This window comes from Lynx rufus, unplaced genomic scaffold, assembly GCF_022079265.1.
Source record: "Lynx rufus isolate CCGP_SWC_20201006 ecotype Redwood Valley unplaced genomic scaffold, mLynRuf1.p SCAF_4, whole genome shotgun sequence".
Taxonomy (NCBI): Eukaryota; Metazoa; Chordata; class Mammalia; order Carnivora; family Felidae; genus Lynx; species Lynx rufus.
Window position 1 is genome coordinate 122,096,380 of NW_025814856.1, and position 12,976 is coordinate 122,109,355.

Here is a 12,976-nt window from a genome sequence, read left to right on the forward strand (position 1 = left end):
AACCTAGAATAACAGGTAAGAAAATCAATAAAGCTGCTAAGGAAACTGGCACTTGAAGAAGGTTTCACAAAACCAATCATTCCCCAAATAAAGTTTATTTTGAAAAGAATACAACATGGTCATATAAACTTAAGTAGGACATATCTAGCAATATTAATGAGTCAAATTATATTACAAGTGAGGTCACAGTTCATGTCTGATTATTCCCACGAATGGAAAGGGGTACAGGTGTAGCTAAACCAAAGGCAGATGCTTAAAAACGACCATAACCTATTTATACGCTTTCATTTCATGTTTGTGTCTAAAGATTTAGATGAGAATTTACGTGAACTCACATATAAAGAAATATGCTGCCCAAATAATCACAATTCTTTTTGCTTTGCCTGCTTTACCGGAGATAGCATCGCCAATAACGTCTATACAAGGTGCTACCACGTGACAAGCTCTCTCCTTCCCGACGAACACAGCATAAAGCTTTCTGTATTGCGGTTCGTAACTCCTCCGGGTTGAGGAAAATAGCAGTGACAATTTAAGAGTTTTTGACATATAGCTGATTTCATCAGAAAAAAGGTGTTATATATGTTCTTCTCAAGAACTTTATGGTCTGGTGAGGAAAATGTCAACAGATAAGTGGCAAAAGTAGCCTGTATATGATGCAATAATTGTTCATGACTCTCTAAAACAAAACAAAACAAAACAAAACAAAATTAAAAAACCTAGAGGTAAACAAGCATGAAAGGACTAAGAAACATGCCTGGATCTTCTCACAGGACAGGGTTTTTGAGGCAATTCAGTGCTAACCCCAAGACTATTCAATGAAACCAGAGCCTTTCCTAGATCAGGGGAAGAATTCAAAAGTACCTACAACAGCCAGTTCACCATCTTCAAAGGATAAGGAGCCAAAGATAAAAAAAACAGAGCTGACTGCTTTGAGAGCAAAGTGAAGAGAGAATTAGGTCCAATGAGTTCAAAGGGAAGTTTTGCTTTTTCACTAGTAGAGGGCAAAACAAACATACTGAACTTGGGGACTGCGATCTGTTTGCACAAGTTAGCTGTTGACCTCGGACAAAACAATCAATCTCTTTGAAGGGTAATGTCCTCATCTATAAAACAGTTACATTAAGATCCACCAGTTTTTTTTTCCCCCCCACAGGGCTCAGAGCAATGAAAATCAAAGACAATGATGCACTTGAGATCACTTTGTAAATGATAAAGAACTATTCTTAGTAAATGGAGATTTGGGAGCTTTTTTAAAGGAAAAGGATAAAAGCCAATTTCAGGTAAAATTATAAAATCATCCATTTTTTTTTTTTAATTTTTTTTTTCAACATTTATTTATTTTTGGGACAGAGAGAGACAGAGCATGAACAGGGGAGGGGCAGAGAGAGAGGGAGACACAGAATCGGAAACAGGCTCCAGGCTCTGAGCCATCAGCCCAGAGCCCGACGCGGGGCTCGAACTCACGGACCGCGAGATCGTGACCTGGCTGAAGTCGGACGCTTAACCGACTGCGCCACCCAGGCGCCCCAATCATCCATTTTTTTGACGCAGGAAAGATTTCTATCCAATAGTAGCGGCTGTGGATCCACGTCATGTTTTGATGAACAGAAATAGGAAATTTTCGATTGGCTTACTAATTTCTCTCATGATACAATGTTACTGTAGTATAATACATTAGTAATAGATTTTATTCATTAATAAACCAGGAAGGGTAATCTGCTAGACTTAAACATTGACTAGTTACAACTCTCTACCGCAGCAACAATGTTTTGACCCGTTATTACAAAGAGCCAGACACATAAATAATTTGTCCAATTTCTCATTATAGATTATTAGTCACTAGGAACCAAACTTTATAAAACTTAAGTCCTGGGCAGAATGTTTCAATGTATACATATTTATAAGTTACTAACTTTGTTACTCACTTCAGCCTTACACATCTCAGTAGAGCAGTAACTGGTTACAAGCCCAAATCAACAACCAGTTTCCTCTTTTCCTTAAGCACAGACTCAAAGGCAGTTACAGACCCACTGTTTCATTATAACATGAAAATAGTAAGCCTTGGGCTATTGCAAAAGGTTTCTCAAATGTCAGTATCTAACTTGGAGAAAATAGAGGGAAGGAGAAATAGAGGGTGCCGATTTGTTGGGCATGCTTCTGGGTGCAATGTTTTAAAATTACAAGTAAGCAAGTAAACCATAAGGCTTCATATGTGAAAGTGGAAAATAGTTCAGCAGTCTTCCGTTCAAAGACAAATTAATTTTTTTCTTCCCAATAACTCACCAGAAAGAAATGGGCACTTAGGAATCTTAAGGGGTTTTTCAAATAATATTCAGAAAAAAAAAAAAAAAATATATATATATATATATAAAACCAGAACAGGAACAGCACATTATTTAAAAATAAGACCTTCTTTTAAAATGGTTGCCCTGTCTTTAAGGATGGATGCCATATAAAATGGGCAGATGTATCTTTATAACTCATCATGTTTATATGTAAATTCTCTGGCAGATATAAATCCATCTTTGTCTTCATCTTCTTTATCAAAAATATCCTCCACCAAAACATCATGATGACTTTCATTCACCACTGCACCATGCTTTTCAAACTCCTTCTTTAAATACACTTTAACCTACAAAATAATGGGTCTCATTAATAATTCTAATTCATAAGACACCCACACCAAGCCTGTTAATATCACAGAGTGGACTGGTAGTTTACTGGATTATATACAACAATGACCAACCAACTGCTTTACAATATATCATTGGATATATTTCCAATGACAGTAAAGGAAATTTTTTTTTCTCCTTAAAAACTGTTGCTATACTGCTCCAATATAGGCACAGAATATTGCTCAGAGGCAAAGATAAGGTTTATATCATCCAGTAGGGCACCTGGGTGGCTCACTTGGTTACACAGCCCAGTCTTATTTTGGCTCAGGTCATGGGATTGAGCCCAGAGTGGGGCTCTATACTGACAGCTCGGAGACCGGAGACCGCTTGGGATTCTTTCTCTCCCTCTCTCTCTGCCCCTCCCCCACTCACACTGTCTCTTTCAAAATAAATAAACTTAAAAAAAAAAAAAAGAAAGAAAAAGAAAAGCACCCAGTGAAAGGATACTACCTGCTCTTAATCTGAGTCTAAATAAAGCCAAGCATTTGAAAAACTGTAGTCTTTCATTCCATTGTATTATCCAGATCTCTAAGTAGGGTCAGAATTCCAGGTACTTCTCTCTTAAAATCAGATTAAAGAATGGCATTTAAAAAATTTATTTAAAAATTTTTTAATTTTTTAAATTCCAGTATAATTTACAGTGTTATACTAATTTCAGATGTACAATATAGTGAGTGATTCAACAAGTCTATACATTACTCAGTGCTCATCATGATAAGTGTGCTCTTAATCCCCTTCACCTATTTCACCCATTGCTCCCACTTGCCTCCCCTCTCCTAATGGCATTTTTTAATTTAAGTAAGTGTCTGGTAATAGTCCATGCTGTGGATCTGGCTATGACCATGCCTCATGACCTCCCAATCTCAGAAATTAAAGCAAAATCCAACCTGATGAGTGCTTACACTAAAAATTTTCACTCTCATTCAGATATTTAAAGACATAAACAAAATCCTGTTCCCAATTACCCACTAGATTGACCATAATGCAGTTTAACCTGTATTTTCATTTTTAATCAGAGCTCTATTACTCCTTCTGTTAGATCAGTAATTTCAAGTCCTCCTTCCTGCCCCTATCGCCAATATACAAACATAGGACATATTTATTTTTAAGATTAAGGAGATTTAATGAAGTTGTTAAAAAAAAAAAAAAAGGATGATAAGGCCAGATGGATTAATGTAGAATATATCCCTAGGATATACTGTGAGAATAAAGCAAGATGTCAAATATTATGTATATCATGCTATTTTTTGTGTAAGAAAAGAGGAAACAGGAATATGCATTCATGTTTGCTTGTATTTGCATAAAGAAACACTGGAAAGATACATTAGAAGCTAATAAAACTGGATGCGGAAAGGGACAGATCACATAGAAGAGGATGTGGGTGGGAGAAAAACTTTTTAATAAACACCTTTTTTAATTGGATTGACTTTTTTTTTAACGTTTATTTATTTTTGAGACAGAGAGAGACAGAGCATGAACGGGGGAGGGGCAGAGAGAGAGGGAGACACAGAATTGGAAGCAGGCTCCAGGCTCTGAGCCATCGGCCCAGAGCCCGACGCGGGGCTCAAACTCAAGGACCGGGAGATCGATCGTGACCTGAGCTGAAGTCGGACACTTAACCGACTGAGCCACCCAGGCGCCCCTGGATTGATTTTTTTTTTTAATGTGCTGTATATTTAAGGTTTTTTAAATGAAAGGTTACTGAAATTTACCTTGGATAGAAAAAAGTCCTATGACTGGTAATAGTACAAGGTGTTATAAATTTAGTAGCTGTAGATCATGACCCTATGAGTTCATAATAACTTCGCTTATTTAAGACTTAATCATTTCCTGGCCATTAGAATGAAATTGATCAAAACATAAAAAGGGACTTGATTTCTGACCAGCCAGGCCACAATGGAGAATATGGGCAGACAAAAAAAACTGAGTAGCTCTCTACCTCCAATCCTTTCCTCACAACAGCCAGACTAAGACAGGTGTGTGTAAAAATGGCTGCGAAAGCCTAAATGAATTACAGGGAGAAGACTTCTTCCTTTATCCTTACGCAAACACCAGAACTAAGAGGGGGCTGGGAAAGGTCTTCCGCTCTAGAAAATCCAGACCAGAGTCTCCTTTCTCCAGGTGCTACCCAGAACAAAAGAACCCAGCAGGTGGGCCGTTTGCTGCTAAATGCCAGGAAATTACAACAAAGTGCATTTAACAGCCAGTTGACAGTTTTAAACAGAAACTGTGAACAGGAGATATTTCTCCAGACATCCACATTTATTTCTTATATAGCAACTTCAAAATGGGAATTGTCTTAGCAAAATGACCTTTCAAAAACTCAGAAAGGGGGAAGGATACAGTAAACCTTAAACATGGTGGGGTAGGGGTGGGGGGAGAGGGAAGCAAAAGAATGAATGCTGTTGAGTCTCAATATATTTCTCTTCAAAACAATGATTTCCTATTTTTAAAAAAGCCAATATTCAAAGCATCAGTATTATAAGAAAACTTATAAACAATATTTTATCCAAACAAAAATAAATTTTCTTTAGAAGTATATTTTTTAATAAGTGAGAAGACACAAGCAAACAAAGGAGTAAGAAGAAGGAAAGATCACCTCATCTTTAGAGAGTTTCCAGTCATCATTAAGATCCATTTCTTGGAATGACTCATGGGATCTTGGTCCATTCCGAATCTCCAAGAGATCAATGTTGAATATCAGTGTACTCTCTGGGGGAATTTTACCTGACATGAAGAGAGACGGAGGTTAACTTTTACTTAAACAATCCCAAAGTTTTGATGACAGGAAACTTATGACACTGAACAAAATATTCTTTTGATTGAATTAAATGAAGAGCCTTCCTAAGGCTATCACATATGATGTAAATTACTTGTAACTATATGTTACTCAAACAAATAGAATAGCAAAGGAATAATCCAAACTGGTAGATCAAAAGCAGTCTGTGTTTGGCTTTGCAATTACAAACTGTTTCGTGCACACAAACACACACATACATACAGATGTGCCTAATGGCCTGGTATTAAATTTCAACTATGATTAAGATATTGTATATTACATGTCAAGAATGACTTAAAGGGCTGTAGATAATTCAGAGTTAATTATAGTACAAGTGATTTAACTAACTTTGGGGGAGGGACGGTGTCACAAAAGTCCTGACCTAGATATACATAGAGTAGTAGCATTTCTACCACTAGGAGGCAGTATCTAACTGAGAGAGATCTGGTGTCCCAAGAGCCAGTATTAAAGCTTAAACTTGCCCCTCTTTAAGCCTATTTCCTCATTTATAGAATGCATTTATAAAATGCAGAATCTGTTGGGAAGATGAAGGAAAATAAAGCTATGCAAAGTATTTAGCATTCTGCTTCATAAATAGTAAGCTCTCGATGTATTACTAAGACATAGTTCTCTTATAAGCTTTAAAAACAATACAGAAAGTTTCAACAATTTCAGACTTGGGAAACACCTCCTCTGATATAGAACATATATATAATTATATACATATTCTGAAGAAATTTCATGTGAGAGAAGAAATTAAAACAAATTTCTGAGAAGGGAGATAAAAATCTTTTAAAACATGAAAAGAGCTCTATTAAAAGTCCCAGGGGCCTTTTCAAAAAAATACTTTCTGGGCAGTATGAACAATTTTTTTTTTTCAATTTGTTTCCTTATAACTGTATTTAACATAAAGGTCTGGGTAAACATTACAAATATTTCTTAGTCCCCCACCCCCCATCCAAATCCCACATATTTCTGTCAAAGAGCATTTGTTAAGTATTAAAGAGAACAAAACTTACACTCTGTGCCCAAGCTTACCATTCCAGATCTAGACAGAGAAGGGGCATGCACTAGGTCGTTGATAAAACTGGTGTCTTTCCAAAGGAGACATGCAAACGTGGTACCAAATGACTACAAAATTAGTGTTAAATACACATCAGCAGAATTAGTTTCATGGCTCTCAGTCTGGACGAAATGACTCAAATTTAGAACTCTGCTTGTCCTACAGTAAAATTGAGTTAAATATAGTATGGAGTAAGAGTAATGGATTAATTCTACATATACATTAAAGGTGAGGCAATAAAGATACAGCAGGAAGGTGATGAACATCAGAGAAACATTTTCTAGATACCTGATTTTCTTTCTCTAAAGAGATGATTATCATAATAATTGAATTTGGTTAGTAAATTCCATTCTATGCATAAGATTTATATAGCAAGTTCCATTTTAGAATATAATGTTGCAAGGGCACCTGGGTGGCTCAGTTGGTTAAGCATCTGACTTCGGCTCAGGTCAGGATCTCACAGCTCATGAGTTCGAGCCCTTCCTCGGGCTCTGTGCTGACAGCTCAGAGCCTAGAGCCTGCTTCATATTCTACGTCTCCCTCTCTCTCTGCCCCTCCCCCACTCATGCTGTCTCTGTCTCTCAAAAATAAATAAACATTAAAAAAAAAAGAATATAATGTTACACATATGGCATTTACTTTCTTCTCTGGAAACTGGGGTTAGGATTCTCACTTTGTAACTGGTTAAGTTTAGACCTAAGGATACTGTGAAGTCTGTTATTGCTACAGTATCAGAGTGGTTCCCTGTCTGGTTCTGGTGACTACTTAATAAATTTTTTTCTTCATTATGTAATACATGCCCATTGTAGAGAATTTGGAAGAGACAGAACCAGAAATAAAAATAATTCCGACCCATCCATTGTTATCATTCTTAATTATTTCCTTGTGATTCAATCTGTGTGTATATACTTTTTTCTAATACTTACTCTTGGATATAGTATAGCTTTATTTTCCACTCTTGTATATAACATTATATCTTACCCATTTGGATATAATTTTTTTAATCCTTGAAATGCCATTTTTTAATAACTGGGCCATATTTTAGTTAACCCTTCTCATTACACATTGAAGTTGATTTCAATATTTTTGCTGTTAGAAACAATGTAGTGGGGCACCTGAGTAGCTCAGTCGGTTGAGCTTCAGACTCTGGCTCGGGTCATGAACTTGCCCCGTGAGTTTGAACCCCGCATGGGGCTCGCTGCTATCCGCACAGAGCCAACTTCACAGACTTCAGATCCTCTGTCCCTCTCTCTCTGCCCCTCCCCTGCTTGTACGCTCTCTCTCTCTCTCTCTCTCTCTCAAAAATAAACATTTTAAAACAATGTAGCAATGGACATGCCTGTCCACAAATATTTCTCCTGATACCTGATTATTCCCTTAGGTTAAATTAGAAAGGAAATATATCTTGTGCAGGAAACGTCATCTGGCCTCTTGTAAATAGCCCTTTGGAAAGCTGCGTGGCTCCCCACTCACACAGCAGGTGTACATCCTGGAACAAACTAGCACAAAGTCTCCTGGAATCAGCTAGCCTATTTGCTTCTATTTTATAACACTCATTTCATGTCACTCCATCAGATTTTATAAGTGAATTATAAAAACAGTTATAAAACAACTTTAACACAAGAATGAAAACAACCCCCCCAAAAAAACCTTTGTTATAGAAAACTTCAGTTGTGAGCCCCCTGCAGCCCACATCTAAACCCCATTTAATACCTGAATAATCTATATTTCACATGTTCAACTCATCGAAACACTTATGTGGAATAATCTTTCTTTTTGGTGTTAAAATAAATTGATGAGTTTCAGCTGGGGAGGATGAAAACGTTCTGAAACTGGATAGTGGTGATGCTTGTACAACAGTGTGAATGTTCATAATGCCATTGAATCGTACAGTTAAAAGTGGTTAAAATAGGAACCATTATTTTGTAAGTATTGTGCCATAATTTTTTAAAAACCATTCTTTTGGTTAATATGGTGGTAAATTGTTAATGATAGAGTTAAAGGTTCCAGAACTTTGTATCAGTAGTTCAGTTGACCATTAAGACAGAATGGCTTTAATTTGCCCATCTCAAATGATAATCAAGACGCAATCATACTTAAAAAAAAAAAAATAATAGGGGCGCCTGGGTGGCGCAGTCGGTTAAGCGTCCGACTTCAGCCAGGTCACGATCTCGCGGTCCCTGAGTTCGAGCCCCGCGTCGGGCTCTGGGCTGATGGCTCAGAGCCTGGAGCCTGTTTCCGATTCTGTGTCTCCCTCTCTCTCTGCCCCTCCCCCGTTCATGCTCTGTCTCTCTCTGTCCCAAAAATAAATAAACGTTGAAAAAAAAAATTAAAAAAATAAATAAATAATACACATCTTCTACTTCTGGGGGAAAAATACATACTAGTTACGCTGACTTCTGTCTCCTAATCTAGAGAAGAACCCCAATGCTGTAGTAAAAATGCGAAATTGTTATTACCTTTTCCTTCTTTTCCATAGCCCAGGGCAGGAGGAATGGTGAGCTTTCTCTTCTCTCCTACACACATTCCCTTCAAGCCCTGGTCCCAACCTTTGAGAGCCTCCAGGATACCCAAGGTAAACCAAATGGGCTGACCATTGTTATGTTTGTGACTACAATAGAAAGAAAACATATTAGAACTCTTTAGTAACTTTCTTTTTTTATTGATGTGGGAGCATTTTATTCTACCAATAAGTGATTCAGTTTGGGAATTAACAAAAACAGCTATACACATACACACAAAACCAGGTTAATTTTGTAATGATTTAATCCACTGCCCCTATTTCTTGATGCAAATTTCATACAATTGAATCAAGTAGAGAAGGGCAGAGGGAATAATAAAAACAGTTAATAATTATTTGAGATTTACTGTGTACCAGGTATTACCCCAAATTCTTTGCCTCTTTTAACTCTGTGAGAATGATCATATGAGGTAAGTACCATCATTTCCCCATTGTACAGAGGAGGAAACTGAGGTTAAATGTGCTGATATTTGATCTAACTCCAAAGTTCAAGGTCTTAACCACAGCGATGCTGTCCCAGGAATGTCATCCCGGGCAGAAGAGGGAGAAAATCATGGAAAATGGGTGAATTTGGGAAGAAAGAGAAGTTAAGAAGTTACTGCCAAGACAAGTGGGTCCACACCCACATGGACACTGGAGAGTCAGGAGCACAGCATCTTCTAGTCTGCCTATAAGCCCTGCTGATGTACAGTCTCGCGATAGCTCTGTCAGGTGGAAACGGCTGCTCTTCAACCCGAACCCCACCTAGATGCTGCCTGCAGGCATTTTCTGTGGGGCTGTGCAGGGAAACCTGGGGGAGTTGTCCCTCAAGGACTGAGGAAGAAGGAAATGATCAAAATATCCTGGCTTAGGACCTGGAGAGAGGCCAGCCTAAGAAACCCAGCCTGCCAAGCTACTGGGGGGCCTGAGGGCTGAATAGCACGTGAGCCCCAGTTCGCTCCTTTTTGGTACATACGGAAAGTATTCTCAAGGATATTGTATAGGTGAGAATGAGAAATCACTCTACTAGGTTTCATGGACACCATGGTTAATTACTAAATCTAGGTAAAAGCCATTACCTCCTCTTTTCTTAATTTCCCCCTATGACTAAAGAAACAAATTGCCAACTGTAGAACACTTGGGAAGGCTGGAAAAGAATAAAGAAGGAAGAAAACAATCTGCCACCCAGTGCTGACTACAGTTTTGGTACATTTCTTGTCACAGCTAAAGGATTTAAGCTATTTACCACACAGGCTATTATTCTAGACATGGCAAACATGCTTTACAACAGATCACTTGATGGTACTGCTTCATAAAACTCAGGGTTAGCAGTTCCTGACCATTTACACTGAGGCCGCATGACAACCGTCCCCTCATCAGGTACCAGAACTTTATTTATTTATCTTTTTAATGTTTATTTCTTTTGAGAGAGAGAGGGAGAGACAGAGTATGAGTGGGGGGAGGGACAGAGAACAGAGGGAGACACAGAATCCGAAGCAGGCTCCAGGCTTTGAGCTGTCCGCACAGAGTCCAATGTGGGACCAAAACCCACAAACCCGCAAGATCGTGACCTGAGCCGAAGTCAGACGTTTAACTGACTGAGCCACCCAGGCGCCCCCCTGCTTTTTTTTAATAGGTACTAGAACTTTAGTAGCAAACTGCTAAATAATATATGGCTACCACCAAAGGCCAATAGGTTTTTCATTCTGAGACCTGAAAGACATCAGGCTGTATCTAAAAGAGATCAGACTAAAAATAAAGATGCAGTTGAAAATTTTAAATGCAAACGTTAATCTTGTTTAACATCTACTGTGGCACTGGCCTTGTTGCTAAGAAGATGGAGCTGTTGAGAATTCTATGGCAAGCCACTGTTTCAGAAATTTTTGCAAAGGCTAACAGAGTTCAAAGAAGAATGCCATTCATTTCTCCAAAACCTGACAGACCAGGTCTGAATGCTCAATAAAGGCAGTTCATCCGAAAATGAGGTCTAGGATGGGCCACAAAGTTTCACTACTTTAGTTCATGCCATTTTCTCTACCTGGAATGTCCTCCTTGCCCCCATTCTCCACCTGGAAGGAACCCTCCACCCATCTTTCAAGACCCATCTCAATTATCATCTCTGGGAAGTCTTTCTCTTACCCCACCCCCCAGAGCATCATTAATGCCAGACTCCATTATGCTTTGCAAACACTTTCAACACTCTGTACTACATAGCATGAGCTATTTACTTGTCGTCCTCCTTCCTGTAGATGATGTACTGCTGGAGGACAGGAGCCCACTCTTAAGTCACCTTTGCATCCTCAAGGCCTGACTTGTGATCACTCAATAAGGGTTTGTTAGATGGACAGATAAATGAATGGACAAGGATGGAGAAGCCAAAAAGTTTTAATCTCCCTAGTCTCAAACACAGGGCCTAACATAAAAGAAATGCTCAATAAAGAATCTTGGAATGGAATGAAGAGAATCAATGCCTAATTAGAAATCGTTACCCTTGTAAAACATCCATGTTGCAATTTCTTTGTTCGTATAGAACAGAAATAATGATAGTGTAACCACCTGAAAATCATTCACTATAGTTATTGGATTAATCTTTCATGGCCATAACCATACCCATCAATGAAATCTTTGAATTTCTAGAAAGAAAAAAATAATGAAACAAATCATGGTACTATACCTTGACCAAAATGTCATTTGTACGAACAAAAATTAAACAGATCGATAGGCTAGCATTAGCATATCCTACAACAAGCAAATAAATGATTGTGTATTCTGCCCATGAAGTCCCTGCGAAAAATTTTAAGGAAATTTCACCTACACCAAATTCAAAATGGAATTGAGTCATTTTCCCTCGGGAATGGAGTTTGGGAAATGAAATTCCTTTACAGTTTTTTTCTACTTATTGCCTAATTACACACCTAGATACTTCTGCAATATGTCAAAGATTCTAGTTCTAATTTTTATAGTAAAAATTAACCTTTATCCTTACCACACGTTTCCAAGTTCCAAGGAACTTCAAAGGCACTGTTATTGTCTTTATTGTTTTTAAACAAATTGTTTGTCTTGATTGTCTTTAAACAATTTCCTTTCCCAAAGAAGGAAATAACAGATTTCAATTTTTCAAAAGAGAAGTGAAACCTGATACAGGCTACCTTTCCTGCCAGAGAGCTCGCACAGGTCGATGGGTTCTTCACTATTTTACCTGCGAGGTGTAATTACTTACGTGGAGTGAAATAAGGAGCCATCCTTTTCTAAGTAGCCTTCATAGTGGACCAACATCAAATCTCCCCCTTTGGTCTTGCGATGGCAGATGAACGGCTTCTGGAGCACCTCAATCTTCACTTCTGGTTCAGGGATCAGAGCCCCACTCAAAGAAGTGACCAACAACGTCAGCACCGCGTTCCACAAAAAAAGCCTCATGCTGCTGGCGCAGGAAAGTTCCTACAAAAACAGAGAAAGGGCCCCCGACCTCATAGAACTAAGAAAGTATTTGAAGGCTTCAAGACAACGGCCTTTGGCAAGTTCATGACTACCGCTTCCCAGCAGACGTGGCACACTTACTACGACAACTTTCCCACGTAATGCGAACCCGCCTCTAAAGCGTTAAACCCCAAACCCGGGCCTGACTGGCTCTCACAGGTTGGCTCTTGGGAACGATGGCTCCCCATTGGCTAGCAGTGCAGTCCGCCGGAGCCTCCCAAGCCAATGATGCTGCAATAATTACAGCTGGGCGGAGCCAGGACTTGGTCAGGCCGCGAAGCACAGGGAGGGGTCCTAGAGAAAGGCGGATTAAAGAATTCCACAACCTTGGACTTTGGGAGATCCCTGGGGAACGCAGCTAACCGGAAACTCCTCCAGCAGATTTACAGCTGTGAAGTTCCCCGGCTGAGCGTGCTGAGCCCCCAGGCTAAGTGAAAAGGTAGCGGTATCCGGAAAGGCCTGTTTACTCTTGCGCACTCTGA

At 38.9% G+C, this 12,976-nt stretch overlaps 1 protein-coding gene across 1 annotated transcript; it reads right to left on the reverse strand.

Moving 5' to 3' along the window:
* Positions 1–1,470: 1,470 nt before the first annotated feature.
* Positions 1,471–12,575, reverse strand: FKBP14 (FKBP prolyl isomerase 14). Its single transcript, XM_047097156.1, has 4 exons — positions 12,238–12,575; positions 8,977–9,128; positions 5,275–5,402; positions 1,471–2,632 (listed from the first exon to the last, which is right to left on the reverse strand). Exons 1-4 carry the CDS (start codon positions 12,432–12,434, stop codon positions 2,474–2,476), a joined length of 636 nt encoding a protein of 211 aa, XP_046953112.1. The 5' UTR covers positions 12,435–12,575; the 3' UTR covers positions 1,471–2,473.
* Positions 12,576–12,976: the final 401 nt, after the last annotated feature.

Coding starts and splice junctions, on each gene's coding strand:
- FKBP14 (XM_047097156.1), bottom strand. CDS start 12,434: ATGAGGCTTTTTTTGTGGAACGCGGTGCTGACGTTGTTGGTCACTTCT. Junction 9,129..12,237: donor GGCTCCTTATTTCACTCCAC/GTAAGTAATTAC, acceptor TTTCTATTGTAG/TCACAAACATAACAATGGTC. Junction 2,633..5,274: donor GGAAACTCTCTAAAGATGAG/GTGATCTTTCCT, acceptor ATTATTTTGTAG/GTTAAAGTGTATTTAAAGAA.